At 40.7% G+C, this 16,477-nt stretch overlaps 1 protein-coding gene and 1 long non-coding RNA gene across 4 annotated transcripts in view; both read left to right on the top strand.

The window, feature by feature from the left end:
• The window catches only part of LOC108785890, a 17,044-nt gene extending 6,264 nt beyond the window's left edge, over nucleotides 1–10,780 (top strand). Inside the window, exon 3 of the long non-coding RNA XR_001941158.1 lies at nucleotides 10,704–10,780. This is a non-coding gene — a long non-coding RNA (uncharacterized LOC108785890). The remainder of the gene's footprint in view (nucleotides 1–10,703) is intronic.
• The window catches only part of FGF13 (fibroblast growth factor 13), a 126,216-nt gene that overhangs the window by 52,024 nt on the left and 57,715 nt on the right, over nucleotides 1–16,477 (top strand). For 2 of the 3 annotated variants that reach the window (XM_018555066.1, XM_018555065.1), the window contains one exon: nucleotides 16,130–16,240. In XM_018555066.1, the coding sequence (XP_018410568.1) occupies nucleotides 16,130–16,240 (111 nt within the window). Of the gene's footprint in view, nucleotides 1–13,305; nucleotides 14,350–16,129; nucleotides 16,241–16,477 lie in introns of those variants that run through there. The other variant, XM_018555064.1, reaches the window with a different exon arrangement.

Here is a 16,477-nt window from a genome sequence, read left to right as displayed (position 1 = left end):
GCATGTAACTCACTCCCCTCAAGATCTCTTGAGTAAGTTATGCTCTCGAATAGCTTGAGCTATACAACCCTATATGCTGCAATATTGCATTATCATGATAGACATACTATATATATATATATATACACACCACTGCACTGGAGTCTTATGTTTATAGAATCACTTAAAAACTGTGATCCTTTAATAATAGCCAGAAGCCAATTGGTGAAGTTCCTAGTTATGCTATCCTTGTAGCAGGCAGTCAAAGTAGTTACAATGAAATAACTCTTTCTGTAGGAGCCAAAGAGGATTTCTGACTAGGAATGCCTACCATGCTGCTATCTAATAAAAGTTCCCCTGTAGCTACTTAGAGCACACTCATTGAACAGCAAGCTGGCTTGCCTCAGAAGTCGAGCAATGAAGGCTCAGGGAATGGAAGTGATGCAATCCGCGTTGCTCCCTGTCCGATAGAACGGGGAGGAGAAAGGTGAACCTCGCTGATCTCCTCCCCAGCTTCCTGCCAGAACCCGAAACAGGGTGGAGGGGTTGGGTGAGGGTGTCGGGCTGGGTGGGCGTGTACTTTACGGCCCATAGAAGCGATCTGGCAGCAGCTGAGCCACCAGAATCGCTTCTATTGTAAAGCCGGAAGTCAGTTTACAGGGCCGTGCTGCCACCGACGTACTAGGTATGTCAGTGGTCGCCTATATAAACTGTTATGTCAAAGTTTATATAGTTTATTTAGTAGAATGTTAATTGTCTTGAGCCATCAACATCTTGGTGCACTATTGCACACCTCTATTGTATCAAGTATCAACTAGCTTATTTTCTGATCCATTATATATTTTATGCAGATCAGTCTCACTTGGGATTTTTTTTACAATTGGTGCATTAGCTGCATCTTTCACTTTCTAATCTTTTAAATGTAACTTTTATTTGGCACATCCAATAGAGCAGGTTTCCATACACCATTTATTTGGTGCACTGACAATGGTTTATCTGGTCCACAGTAGTTGCATGGTAGAAAATGTGTATTATAGTTGCTTCCTGAACACTGGATTGGTCTTAGTATGCAACCCTCTACAGTGATATACCATACAGCATAAGCATTACATCTGCTACACATAAAAATGATGCATGAACACATGATATAACCAGTAAAATGTTATTGATACTATACCAATGTTGTACATTTTTTGCTGGTGTTAATGAAATTGTGTCTGCAAAATGACTGAGCCATCTGCAAATTTATGGACCTGCCTGTGGGAAAAACAAACCAGAAACCAGAAACAAACCAGTGCGGTAGATATCAATCTGCCCCTGTGCAGCGGAGGAATTAAAATTAGGGAGTACAGCCTGCCCATAGACCATGGAGGCTGAGAGAGGTAGGCAGGTTGGTAGAAGTGTGCAATTTTGTGCATAATAATGTGTGGTGATCAAATAAAAACAGATCACAATGTCCATGCTGTCAGTGCAGAAGCTGGGGGAGGGGGGGGGGGGTTGGTGGGTGCATTAGCAGGGGCTTCGCTGCTCGTTTTCTATACAGCCACCCAGAGCACATGTAGCAGCCTGTGTGTGTGTTCTTCCCCAGTCCACCACCCGCCATACTTTTCGGGGTTCCCTGGTCTTCTGGGGGACCCGAGACCACAGCAAATTCATTCAGGATGGAGAGAAAAAAAAAAAAACTAACCCTGCCATCTGCCTGCGAATAAATGTCACGTGGGACATGCCTGTGCACTTAAACAAAGATTGCACCACTCAGGTATTACTATGAATGTGAAATTATTTTTGGGTTGCGACTTAATGACCAAGGACAAATGTGGGTCCTGAGGTTACACAGGTTAAAAACCACTGCTCTATAACCTTATAAAACACAAATAATGTTACTATTGTATCCTACCAACCCCAAATCAGATTTAAAAACATACTACCTAGCTCTGCGTTCTATTGTAATCTAACTTTGATAAAGAGAGCTATTAGTACGGTTCATCCTTTGTCGCCCACATCTACTCTCTGATTCTGTTACTGCTCTTATGATATAAAGAAGATCAGTGTGGGAAGACTTTCCACTGCTGGCATTAAACAGGCTCATTGTCATATGCCAGCAGGAGGGTAACTTCCTAGGATAAAATAACTGCACTACAATAAATTCTGATTATAATAATGTGCTTAGAGCTTTCGGTTAGTGCAAGTCTTGCTAAAGTCCTGGAATAACACTGCTGTCTATGTCCTTATAGGAAGATACCCCCCATTTATTTTATTATTGCAGCTACTGTACATATATAGCAAAAAATGCAGAGTATGTTATTTACACATTTGTCATGTGAGAACATGGCAGATCTCATGTGGAGTGTGACAGAATGCTGAAGTCTGCATTGATGTGGAGAGAACTTATTGTCCTGTCTGCATTCTCCAACGGATAATGAATTGCATTATCAACAGCCTGACTCCTGGCTTTTAGTCCAGCGTAAACACCCACGCAGCAATGCTGATGAGATCCCAGTAAAATTGCACTGGGGATTCCAGATGCCATCTCTAACAATGTGCATCAGCTTCACACTTTCGTTAGAGGACATGGACTAGTGGGACTCCGGAGATCAAAGTTACAGACAAAGTGCCGATTGATTACTCAGTTGTAATGATGTCATATGTCTTACAAAGACTGAATCAGCTCCTCCTTTATAAAGCAGTGGTTACAGAGGGAGGTAAATAAGAATGACATTATATAGCTTATATTTAGTAGAGCTAGCTACACCTACAAACTAAGTATTCGTTCCATAAAACAATCCTGGCAGGGTTGATGGTATAGAAAGCTGAGTAAGCCAGCCCAGACTGACTTCTGCCCGGTAACAGACTTGAGACTTGAACAATTACCAAGCCAGCTTTGCCTGCCTTATGGTTTATTCTTATTTTGCATTACCTTGAGCAGCTAAAGTGGAAGCGGTCTAAGGGTGGTCATACATAGGTAGATCAGTTGACTTGAGTCACATGACAGTAGAATTAACCACAATGCTTTCCCTGCTTAGCTGGTGGTTCATTAAGTATTTAATTTTCTGTTCAAAAGGGAATGCTCACTATGCACTCACAAAGACTTTCTGACATATTATAATAGTTCCTTATCACTGTCGAGTTAACCACGGCATACCCTAGCCTTGATAATTGATGCTTAAAGTGTAGGTCAATTACAACAAAAGAAGCTTGGAGTTAAATCCTATCTCTAGGATAACAAAAAAAATTCCCCTTACAGTAGGGCTTTCCTGGCACTGCAAGGGGTTGCTGTTCATTTTTCTCTAGGGGACTGGTGTAAAGCAGTTTTACGTACCCGATCCCTGCTCCCCCTGACTCCAAGACTGGCATCCACTGCCTCTTCCTTCCTGCGCTCCGATCATAAGAGGGCCTCTGACGTCATCATGTCTACGGCTTGAAAACATAAGGACGCCGAGGGACAGTCCACAGCTGGAGCCAAGGGGAGAGAGGTGAGAGCTGACCACTGGGAGCAAGGATCATGTAAGTAAAAGACCATTACACAGCTCCCCTAGAAATAAATGAGCATGTAACCCTTACAGTGTAGCGGTAGACCCACTGCAAGGTGATTTTACTTTGTTTCCCCCAGGAGGGGCTTTAATCCTAGCATAGTTCAATCAGGTACATGGATTGGCTATATTTCTTGCCAATATAGTTTAAGCACTAAACTTTTAAAGAAAACTATAACGTTCAGCAAGCACATATTCTGAGCTATTATAATACTATGATTATAATATTTATCAAGCAATTTCAGTCAGCCTCATCCAATCACAGCTGCTGAGATGACAATGTCATATTGAGAGTACATTGCTTATATTCAGACAGGAATATAGGACAGGAATAGGCAAAATCATTGTACAGCACTACTGAACAGGAACTTGGTTGCTTAATAAAAGATTACTGGTGGCACAAAAACAACAGGTTATTTACCTGTACTGGAATTTCTCTTTATAACTATTAAATGAATGTGGCAAGCACAGCACACACACACTGCTTAAATAAAAAATACATTTTAATAATGTACAACATGAAGATTTAAAATAAAAATGTACACTGTTTGTTGTTTTTAGCTGATTGGAGTTATGTTTTAATGCATTACACTGTGTAATATGTGTCAGGGAATGGGCTAATTAAGGAAATAAGCAGGCATGTAGTGGAAGCTGCAAGTATCTTCATGAGCTCCTATCACCTCTGTAATCCAGAGAATCTGACACTGTATGTACTGGAAAGCCAAATTCTGGTACATCTTCCTTCATCTCACTGTTGCTCCATCCTTGTGATAGGTAAGTTCCACTGGTCACTTGTAAGCGGAGAGGAGTCAGACTTCAAGAACCATAGTTAGTGTTTGCATAATAGAGCATCCCAGGTTTTGGGGCATATATGCGTTCATGAAGATATGTAAAGTTGCCTGCACTTTATAATTCTAGTAGCAGTATATTTAAGTGGAATTAAAGAGTCACGCTTCCATTTCTGGCATCTGTCTGTAATTTTTGCAATATTTGTAATGTTAGTTGATGGGAAGAGCAAAATCTTGGGGTCTAAACAGACCCCTGATAGTCCCCTTTTAAAAAAGAAAAGAGATTGAGAATCTCTTTTTCTGCAGCCCCTGGTTTAAATGGACAGGAAGCCTCTGTACTGAGTGTTCCTGTTCATTCATAACTTGTGGAGATAGTATGTTTACCATGTCCACAATCATGAATGAACAGGAAGTGATGTAGATCACTTCCCATTAATTCATAATTGGGACACAGTAAACATACTATGTCCTCAATTATTTACAAACAGTGATCGCTGAGTGGTTGTACCGCTCTCCATCCTGACTTGCTGTCACAGGAGGTTGAGTGAGCGGTGCGGGCTGGAGAGCTCGGTCTCCTGTGACAGATCACTACTGCCCCGCTCGCCCGGCCTCCTGTGGCAGCTGACAGCTGTCTCCGCCCCCACTCTGCCGCTACCCTAATCTGTCACAGGAGGCTGAGCCTGTGAACGATTCTCTCCTCCTCAGTGGGGCACAGAGCAGGGTCTAGCAGGGTCAAAAGACCTATTTTTTTTGCTATTTTGGTCGAAAGATGGCACTTTTGGCATTTTGCCAAAAGTGCAATTTTTGGCCGATATGTTTCGACGGCCAAAATTTCGGTGCATCCCTAGTCTTAGTACTACTAGCAAGATTTCGATCACCCCATTATCTGTCACTGCCTCAAACTTGGAAATAGGGGCATGCCCTCCACAGAAATGGCAGCACACGGACCACAATTCTGCTTTAAGTTTATGCTGGGCACAGGTTTACATTACATAAATAAATGAATGGTGAATATGATGAGATAACAATTGATTGTGGTGTAAAAAGAGTATTTGTATATAGCAAGGGGCCCTCGTCAATCTGGTGTTGGCCTTTAAATTCCAGCATCTGAATTGGATCAAGCATGGTGGTGGAAATGTTTGGTTTAGGTTTGTTTGGCTGTTTCAAGGCCGGTGCAGCTTACAGTCATCAAGACAACTATACATTCTACATAATATCAAAGTGTGTTTGATGTGAATGAGAGGCCATCAGTCCAAAAGTTAAAGGTGAACTGAAAATGATTCTTTCAGCATGATAATGATCCACCAAGGAATGGTTTTTAAAGAACAAATGCTCCGATCCTCCAGTGCTGAGTGGAGAAACTGACAGAAAAGGGGGGGGGGGCACAGCTGGCTCTGCCTCTAGGTAGGCAAAGCCAGCTGTCAATCAACCAGCTGGGTGGATCTCGACAGCATTGTCGGGATCCGTCCCGGCTGCAGCGATCTCGGTATATAGTGAGCAATAGCTCGCTATATACCGTGCTTTGGATCACGGGAGGACGTTAGAATATGTTCTCCCGTGATCCTTAAGAGAACTATGGGATAACAAAATACCCCATAGTTCTCTTTTAAATACATTCAGCATCCTGGTGGTAGTGTAACACACCTATGTAGTCACCAACTATTCATTATTTTCAGGAACAGTCCCAGGTTTTAAAATCTCACTTGACAATGTACCATCAAAGTTCTGTTTCCTACATGTTAGTATTAATTCAGAATTTAGCTCCAGGAGTGTGACATTTCATAATGGTCTTGTAGGGGATTTGGAGATGCAAACTACTACCACAGGGGTTCTTTAGCATCCACTCAAAACCAAGATATTACTTTCGGCTGCAATTTGTCTGCAGTGTACTTATTAAAAAAAATCACATCTAAGATGCAGAAAGTACAAAGTTTCAGTTCCATGAACTTGTCATTGAAGGGGATGGATCCAGTTTCCCCCAAGACGGTATTTTGTTTGACAACCTTACATGCTGAAGTTTAGCAGCGAATTGTGCAAAAGAATAATATCAAAAGTTGCCAATTATACACGTGAGATCATTTCTGTAGCTACTGAATTACATTAAATTACATTTGGACCATAACTAGGAATTAGCCTCCATTCACATATAGCGTTTGCGTCTCCTGCGCAGTTTTCCATGCGGAAGACTGCACGGCACGAAAATGCTAAAATCTTTACAACTGCAAGGAATCCACCCCTGAAATCGCACTTGGACTATTTTGCGGGACAAAATCGTGCAGTCCCCGCAATAGTGTGTACAATGCACATTAAAATGCATTGTTTTTTATGTTCAGAGCGGTTACGCGCATATTCATACAGCCAATATGCATGGGCAACCACTTCTGTGTGAAAATAGCCTTAGAGATTGGCATACTATACAATAGAATCCCTTTTTGTGGCTATTGTTTTAAGCTGCAGGAAAGTGAAGGAAATGAAAAGGAATCCAAACAACATGCAAGATCTCAAACAATGAGTTTCCATGTAAATAAACATTGTTACATCCAGGTTTTAACTAAAACTGTTGATCCAATGTTTATTATAGTTAGCACTTTGTGTTCTTAATGGACTGTAAAGTGTACCTAAACCCAAGAACACATTATGTGCAGCTTACCAGTCTTTGGATGTGGTGGTTGCACTAGTTTTCTTCATTAAGGCTTTTTCCCCTTTATTTTTACCTGGTGATCCTGCCAGTAATACACTTCCTGTTTTAGGGTGACAACAATCACTGTACTGTATCTATGGAGGAGGAGCATTGTCACCCTAGACTACTTGGTCCTGATTTGGACTATGGAACACCCTTCTGTCCTCATTCACATAACAAAGTGGAAGTGTTGTGTAGATCACGGGGGTGAACTAGGCAGGGCTGTTACTATTGTTTGAGATAAGACTGCAGAGTGCCCAGGACACAGGATAACACCAGATCCCTAGGAGTATTCTGTAAAGTGACATTAAAATCACAATCTCCCCCCATGCTGCTGTAAGGACTTACCTTAAATGATGCCTCTTGATACGATCATCTTTTTCCTTCCACTTGCTTTCAGCAGTCCCTCCAGCACTGGTGCCGGTCTCTGATCCAGTGCAGACCGCTGTTTCTTCCTGTCCTACAAAGTCTGCATGCTCACAGCTGCGTACATTGACGTTTTTGATTGTCTCTCCTCCTCTTTCCGCCTTTGATCTCTACTGTGCATGCACTCGCACTCATCCTCCTGCATGGCCGTTCGAGGAAGCTGATTTCTACAGCCAGGAGCGAGCGGTGGAGACAGAGGCAAGTTTTAACCTGTTAGGTAATTTAAAAAAAAATGTTTTTGCATCAATCTACTGCTTTCTAGCAGTACATATATGTGAAAAAATAAGACTTTAATACTACTTCAAAGTGATCAAACTAACATAAAAAAACACTTCTAACAGTATTTTCAAAAGCCCAAAAGAAAATAAGAGAAGTTTATTGTTAAGGTTTAGGCCCGGTTCACACCTGGGCGTTTTGTAGCGCGTTTGAATGCTCTGCAAGACGCTCAAACACCGAAATCCCATTATTTCCTATGGGTATGATTCGCACCTGGGTGTATTACAGGCCATATGAACACGCTACAAAACGTCCTACGCCCAAAAAAGAACAGGAGCTTCTTTGGGGCTTTTTTGTCGCGCGTTTCCATTGGGATACAGCCAAGTAGACGTCGAAAAACACGCGTTTGCCGCGCGCTTTTTCTTACCGCGAATCGCGGTAAAAACATGCATCACGAAACGTGCGACAAACGCGCATATTCGATACGCCTAGGTGGGAACCCAGCCTAAGAAGTGGTCAGAGTCTTGTACAAGCTTTGGGGCACATTCATTATTCAGTGCATGCTGGGAGATCTCCCTATGCAGTACTCCTGGAGAGCACTAGGTCACGTCTATTCACCTCTGCATTATGTGGAGAAAAACACAGAATATCCACAAACTTTTACCAGCCATTCCAACAGTATTTTTCATATAGCAACATAGCCAGATATTGTATGAGCCAATTTTATGTCCTCATCAATCAAACAATATCAATGAATGTATAACAGTCATTCAGTTTCTATGACTTGCTAGGTGAGAGGGGGCCTTCCTTTTTAACACTAGTTTTCCAGCCTTATCAGATGCCAGTCTAATCTGGGCAGATTAAAGCAGAGCAGGGTAGGTGAGAATTTTCAATATTGTTAAGCATGTCCTCAGAGTCCCTTAGAATATTTGCATTGTTCTGTGCTCAGTGATATACCTACCTTGCAACAAATTCAAAATCCCTTAAAGTAAGTCTGCCATGAAACAAATATGTAAGCTGCCATTAGTGGCCTCCGTGTTTAAAATGCAATTTTCCGTGCTTTGTCTGGCTTTAATACTTCTGAGCCTAAAAAAGCATGCAGAAATGTACTTTACAGCACCTTATATCTCTTCTTGTTCTGGGTTCGTGACTTTGAAAGCTTTGACAGCCAGGCAACCAGTGGTTTTAGAGAGATGTCAGCGATGGCAGGTGGTATATTTTACTTACAACAGGTTGCATGTCCCTTTTCCATCACCAGTAAGCCTCTTCTTTAGAATGATCAAGACACATTGCACTTGATGTTGTGATTCGCAGCAGAATAAAATGCACTGCTTTCCAAAATAGTTTACATCTACATGCCATAAGCAGGATATGGCTGATTGTGCTTGAGCAGCAGAATCATTTCTGTATCATAGTTGTCACTGCCTTGCAAATTACATGCCAGCTCATCTAAGAAAGCATCTTCAACATCCTCTGCTATTACAATAATAATACTGTAGAGAAATAGCACAATAGCTTAGTCCAAGGCTCAACATTTTAAGGCCTGAGCCACTAGCCATGGCTTAAGAGTTACTCGCCTCCAGTTATGAACAAAAAAAGCTCCAGATAGGACTGCTCAACTAGGATATAACAGTATAATAAAAAGCAAAGTCTGTTTAAAATTGAAGCAGGTTGTGGAAAGTCTGCAGGATGCTGCCCTAAACCAGCCAGGGGGACTGCAAAATCTAGGGAAAAAACACAAACAAGGGGCGCCTTTCCTGGTGCAGACACATTTATTAAGAACAAAAGCAAAGGTGAATGTGAAACATACAGGTGCATCTGATGAAGGGGGCGTGACCCCGGAAACGCGTCATCACACAGTCTTTCTTGCTGGCACACAGACACGGCTGTGCAGCAATCACAGGCTTCTTCTTTGGTCCATGTACTTACTTTTCAAACTGTAATCATGTCGACCTTTGTGAGTATGTTTCACATTCACCTTTGCTTTTGTTCTTAATAAATGTGTCTGCACCAGGAAAGGCGCCCCTTGTTTGTGTTTTTTACTCGCCTCCAGTTGCCTAACCTAACCCCTACCCTGCCCTGGCCTTTACGCCACCCCTAAACACACCCTCTAAAATTATCTTATGATAATTCTTATCTTATGATAGTTGGAACTTGTAAACAGCAGATTATGGATTCCTGCTGCAGGAAAACGCAACTTCCTGACACAGGAATCCCTAATCACACCTGAAATATAGGTGTAAATGGGGCCTAATATACACATACACAAATACACATTAATACACTCCCCAACGTTGCCCTCCCCCTGCACACAAATAAAATAATACAACTCCCCCCGCACACATAAAATAATACACCCCCCGTCCCAAGCTCCCCCCACACATAAAATAATACACTCCCCATTCTAAGCCCCCCACACCTAAAATAATAAACCCCCCCGCTAGCCCCCTCACCTGCTTACATCTTTGCAGGGAGGAGGTGTGGAGGCACGATCCCTGGTGATCCAGTGGTGATTAGTATGGTACGGTGGAGACCTTACTTATCCATCCTTTTGGCTGGAGCTCAGAACTGTCAGAACCCTGGCCGAAAGGATCTGAGTGCCAGCACTGACAGAAGCAGCTCTGTGGTCTGCATCCGACAGAGGTGCAGAGCATGTAGCTGCTCCTACAAGTCAGGTACACGACCGTGATCACGTGTCTGACTTGTCAGCTGGCCGTGGGCAACATAGTATTGTTTCGCAGGCCGGAGTTAGCCCACGGGACGGTACTTTGAGAGCCCAATTTCCACTCGCCAAATGCGAGCAGGAAATTTTGAGCCATGGCTTAGTCCACATTGTCAAGTAGAATTCAATTTGCTATTTTATTTAAACAGTCCAAATATTCAAAGGGAACAAAGTGACAAAGTAACCCATTAGCACTGATGAAGGGGGATTTTATGGACCTCTGAATGTGGTGGCTGTTTTATTCCATTGATCTTTATAAATTAAAAAAACGATGGGGCAGAACAGTGGCTTAGTGGGTAGCACTTCTGCCTTGTAGCACTGATGTCCCCAGCTCGAATTACGGCCTGGACAATACATGGTAGGAGTTTGCATGTTCTCCCTGTTCTTGTGCAGGTTTACTCTGGGTACACCTGTTTCCTCCCACACTCCAAAGACCTGCTGGTAGGTTAATTGACTCTAGTCTAAATCTGCCATTGTATGTATGCATGTGAGACAGGGACGTTAGGTTGTAAGCTCCTTGAGGGCAGGGACTGATGTAAATATGCCTGTATGTAAAGCCCTGCCTAAATTTTGTAAATACTATATTGGACTTTACTATCAGCAGTGGCACCCCCATTTGTTCTATATTTGGTTCTCCTTGATACCCCTATTCAGGTCAGGATGTCCCCCGTTTTGTGTGGGAGCAGCCCATCCAAGAACATGTTTACACTTTAAATAAGAAAATGATTGAGAAATCTAGTTCCTGTGTTTTACAAATCTCCACATTGCCCTTTGGGACATGAAAATGACGTGAATGTTTTTTTTTTTGTAATGCAGTTTTATTGCAGTAAATGAACACTGCACTGTAAACAATACCCTCAATATCGAGATGTGGTGAAAACTTTAGTAAGCTTAAATTGATCTTTAAAAAAAATTAAAGTAACGGGGTAATACCTTCAACTTATAGCTGTAGTGAAAGATATAGTAAGCTTCCAAGACAAAAGGTTGTGTAAGGCACTTATTTAGTTTTGGTCCTTTCTATAGCAAACATAGACCATACTTCAACTGTACTTGTACACCGCTCCTACAAAACCACTCAGAATAGATATTTGAATAACCTTGTAAATGTGGAAATAAAGCAACCATTTATTGCCCACTGAGATCACACTAAGCCTTCAACATGCAAATGAGCTTTCCTTGCAAATGCAGTAATCACAATAACCAGTCGTCAAAGTATGAGTCATATGAATTTCATTAGTAAAGGGAAATAGGCTGTTTACTTTGCAAATGAATTTTCATTTAGCTTAGTGGATCAGGTAAAGTTCTGCAGACTTCCATTATCCAATCATGTGCAAGCAAAAATACTGCTTTATTTACTTTCCTTGCATGTGGTTGGGCATTCTTAGCACAGCCCATTCACATAGGCATGTGGGGAAAATTAAAGCGTACCTAAACCCAAAAACAAATTTTTTTTTCATATTGCCGCTTACCAACCCTTAGATATGGTGGCAGCATTAGTTATCTTTTTTAGGCTTTTTTTTCCTTTACACTATTTTCACCTTGTGATCTGGCCAGCAAGTCTGTTATTCTTAAACTTACTTTAACATACCAAGCTGTCCAGCAAAAGTTGCAAAAAATGGTTTGGGACATTAAACACAGATAAGGGGTGCTTGCAGCAGTCAGCTTTTATTCATTTATGTAAAACCTTCATTCCAAAAGGAAGAAAATTGTTGCTGTAATGATTTAAAAGGTGCTAGCTGAAGTTTGGATTTCATTTGTTTAATTTGGACTATAAGATCATACTTCTAGTCCATCTAATACTACCCTCTCCACAGGATGAAAATCTTGCTGTCCAAGGGTGGCTCCATTGGTCCTCCATAGAATGGAGCCAACCTAAGACATGAAATGGGTTACTGGCTGGAATACCAGTTGAAAATAAAGGGGGAAAAAGTCTAAAAAAGGTGAAAAGAGGCTAAACAAACAAAAATAATGCGGCCACCAAAACTCAGAATTGGTAAGCTGCTATATATATTACATTTTTGGTTTTAGGTTTAGATACACTTTATTTTTTTAAATATATTTTGGCATGATTCCACTAGTAGTGGAAACTTTTGATGAAAAGGTGTTGTGCCTTGACAATAAGAGGCACAATCGATTATTTGTCTATGAGTGCCTATGATTCTCTTAGCAACCAAACATATTCCAAGGCTACATTAAAAAGTGAAAGACAGTATATGGTTGCTGTTATAGACAAGACTAATGTTTTTCAATTTTTTATATATCTGTCCTTGCTTGCACTAAATATTTTTTTGTGATATGAATTTCGATTTTTCTACAATTTTCCGTTCTCTTTGTAAGACTGGCTTATAGCATGTAGTGTTGTTTGAAAGATCATACATATTGTATAAAGTGATGCAGTAAGAAGTTTGTTATTATAACATCATGCGAAACGGATTTGATTAGTACATTTTGCACCTAATTAATGACAAATGTCTTCCTTGTTTGTGGTAGCAAGTAGCCCAGCTTACTCTTGGTATATGAATACTGAAAAATGGCCTGGATGGGAAGGGGGTTTAACACCGCGGATGTCAACTGGTTAAATCACTTATGATTTTATAAACAATGGTGGCTCAATATTCAATTACTATTTTCTCATGATAGCATACTGCATGTAAACTCAATCTCAAAGACTGAGCAGCCTTGAGGGAAGTGCTGTACTTAGTTATTCCTTATCTTTTGAGGAAGAGCTAGGCAGGAAAACTGCACCAACCAATCAGGATAAAACCCCTGACAGCCAAGCTGCCGCTTTCAGGAAAGACCAATCACAGATCTTCCTCTGCCCCAAAGCTGGTTAATTGTTTTGCTTCTTAAATGTGCCCCAGCAGTGAATGAGTCCGTCAACAATTAATTCAAGCTACCTTTCTCTCTCGGGGAGGTGGCTCTTAAGAGCAAGTTCCCTTCATCAACACACAGCTCATCCTAACCTGCCTTGTCAAGCCTCTGCATAGATAGGAAAGCTGCAATGTAAATTCATACATGATTCTAGCCAACAAATGGAGCAACTCAGCTGTAAATGCTTTTGTTGTACTCCGTAAAAGTAACCAGATGTTAGCAGATGAAATACAATAGGGAGACTGGTCAGAGCTATTCTGTATTTCATTGAAAAAAAAGGAGGGGAACAGACCATCTGCATCTCTCGCTCTCTCTCGCTCTCTCTCTCCCTCACACACATACACAGTTACAAGTAGCTTCAGTGCATGAAGACTGAGACTGCTGCTTCTGCTGCTGCATTGAACACAACAGCTTTCTCGGAACACAGAAAAGGCAAAATCTTTTTTTTTTTTCATTTCCAATGTAACTAGTGTGTCTATGGAATCTATGATGCTTCAGCAAGAGAAACCAGACGTGAGCTGTGTCTATGATGCCAGAATGGAATTGGAAAGAACAGACCATTGTTTCATCGAGGTCAAGCCCATACTGCAATGTTGGTCAATATTTATGTTTTAAAACTCTGCACAATTATCTCCATTGGACAAAGAAAAGAGTAGCACAGCACAACCTGAAACCGAGGCTGATGGTAGAAAGAAGTCTGAGGGTGGGACAAAGTTATTTGTAAAGGAGAGAAGACAGTTAAAGTATATACTCAGCAGAGGATCCATATGATGTGACCGTATTTAGATGGCTCAATGTTCAGTGACCACCATAGCAATGTTGATGATGTAAAGGTCAACTTTTCTAGTCTCTGAGAAATAAAAAGGATTGTCGCCGAAACTGATTGTGTATCGCGGTATCTTTCACTCGAAAAGACAATTTTTTGTGGTTGTTGTTGGTAAACACTGGCCATGGCTGCCGCTATTGCCAGCTCCCTGATCAGACAGAAGAGACAAGCTCGGGAGAGGGAAAAATCCAATGCTTGTAAATGTGTTAACAGCCCCAGCAAAGGCAAAGGAAACTGTGAAAAAAATAAACTCAATGTCTTCTCTCGGGTCAAACTGTTCAGCTCTAAAAAGAGGAGACGGCGACGACCAGGTTTGAGAGCTTCTTATGATTTCACATAGTCTTTCCACATCCATCAATCATGCCTCATCAAATATTTCATAGGATATATTTGTCAGTTGTAGCGCTCTATTGTTATGTGTTTAAGTCATTAACCTGTTTGATTTAACAGAGATCCACCATTAGAAAATGCTTGAAAAATTTCATGATAAGTTAATGCAGAGGAAACAGTGTCTTGTTGCTGATTGGAGGGTTGGTGGGATATTGTAGAAAGGAATAGTTGATTCCAGTTGATACCTTTTTGTCATAATTAGAATAACAGCTATAATAACCAGCTTAATTGTATTATAGGGATTGTTACACAAATCATCTGCATTTAACAGAAAACCTTTAATCACCTTTACTAATCAAGGAGGTGTAATATAAACTGTGCTTTATGGTATTGGTACTATTGACGTGTTCTACTAAGTGCTCTGGCAGTCAATAAGATATTTGATTAAATTACCAATGGAACCTTAAGGTATAATTTGTTATTTTGGCTAATGAAGTACCCCAAGACTGAGCACACCTATGTGCCTTTCACCATCTTATTTTGTGCAGTTATTTTCTTTTTGCATACAAAGGGTAACAATGGGCAAATGTGCAATCATTTTTTATTCCAAGAATCCCTGGATGTAATTGTAATATTATTAGAGTATTTGTGTTTTCATGCTGTTCATTCTACACAGAGAATGTCTGGCTGAGACTGCTAATACCTGGTATCATTTCTGTGAGAGTGTTCGCCAGGCAATCCCTTTTGCAGTAAACATATTATTTCAGATGCACAATTTTCCTCGGAGCAGCTGCTTGTTACGCGGAGATGGGATTTCCCTCTTGCTGTAGTGAAAGCTTATTTTATTTATCAGTGATGTTATACATGTTCTGTTTTCTGCTCAGACAAATAAGATGACATGTTTAGGCGTATTAAATAAGGCAAAGAGGAACGTGCAAAGCACTGTATCTCATAGCAACCAACTAGATTTAATCTAATATTAATATGACTATAGTAAACCAAAATCTGATAGTTCTGCAGGAAAACTGTACTGCGCACGTAGACACTACCTTTTGCATCGCCCTGTCAAGTAGGCGTTTCAGTAGAATTAAACTGGTAAGCTAATTTCAGTATGTTTTTAGAAAAGGAAAAAAAAAACATACAACATATAATACTGTTAGAATTTAACTATATACTTTCATAATAATAAAAATAATATGCTAGAATGCATTTTTTTAATAAATGTTGGATGACTGCCTATCTGACAAATTTAGTATTTTATTGCAGGGCAGGATATTTACCAAATGTATAATAGTATTTTTTTTTCTGTCTTGTGTCCTTTAGGCTTGTATATGATTTTCAGGTATCCATAATATAAGGGGAGACATTGTGATCTTGTGTATTGCTCGAGGGAAGTGTGGTCAAATAGAATGTCGTGTCTATGGAAATATTACTCAGACAACTATAGAAACTATATTACAGCTCTTTTATGACCGTGTCCAAATTATGAATATTTATCATTTGGTATAATAGATACTGTAAAAGTCATTACAGGCATAAAGTAAAAGTTAGTTTGTAAGCCTTTCATAAAGATGGATTTAAGCTTTAAAATTTAGAATTTTCAGATACATGCTGGGCCATAATAAAGGTGCACAATAAACAGCTGGCAAGTTCCTGCAGATCTGATTCAGAAGTGTGTTCATTCAAAAGATAACAAGACAACAAGCTGTATCATGTTTAGGGGACAAATCTAATCCGTGTGTGTTTTCTGCTTTCTTACAGAACCTCAACTTAAAGGTATAGTCACTAAACTGTACAGCAGGCAAGGCTTCCACTTGCAGCTTCAGGCAGATGGCACGATTGATGGAACAAAGGAGGAGGAAAGCAGTTACAGTAAGTAGTCCTTGACCTTTTTTTTCAGTCTCGCCATCCACATTGCTCTTTTGCCATGGTGGGCAGTTAGACAGCTCTCTGAAATGCAGGGATGGACTATCGTGAGCTGACACTGGCATCTAGACTGCAATTTCAAAAGCAACAAATGTTTTGGACATTTGATGCTACTATTACAAAGACTAGCTACAAAGACTAGCTAAGTGGGTGGGTGGGGGGGTAGAGGTTGTTGTCAGCTTG

Source organism: Nanorana parkeri, unplaced genomic scaffold (assembly GCF_000935625.1).
Source record: "Nanorana parkeri isolate BGI_ZX_2015 unplaced genomic scaffold, ASM93562v1 scaffold182, whole genome shotgun sequence".
Lineage (NCBI taxonomy): Eukaryota > Metazoa > Chordata > Amphibia > Anura > Dicroglossidae > Nanorana > Nanorana parkeri.
The sequence above is the reverse complement of the archived record's forward strand: the minus strand, read 5'-3'. Positions and strand labels throughout refer to the sequence as shown.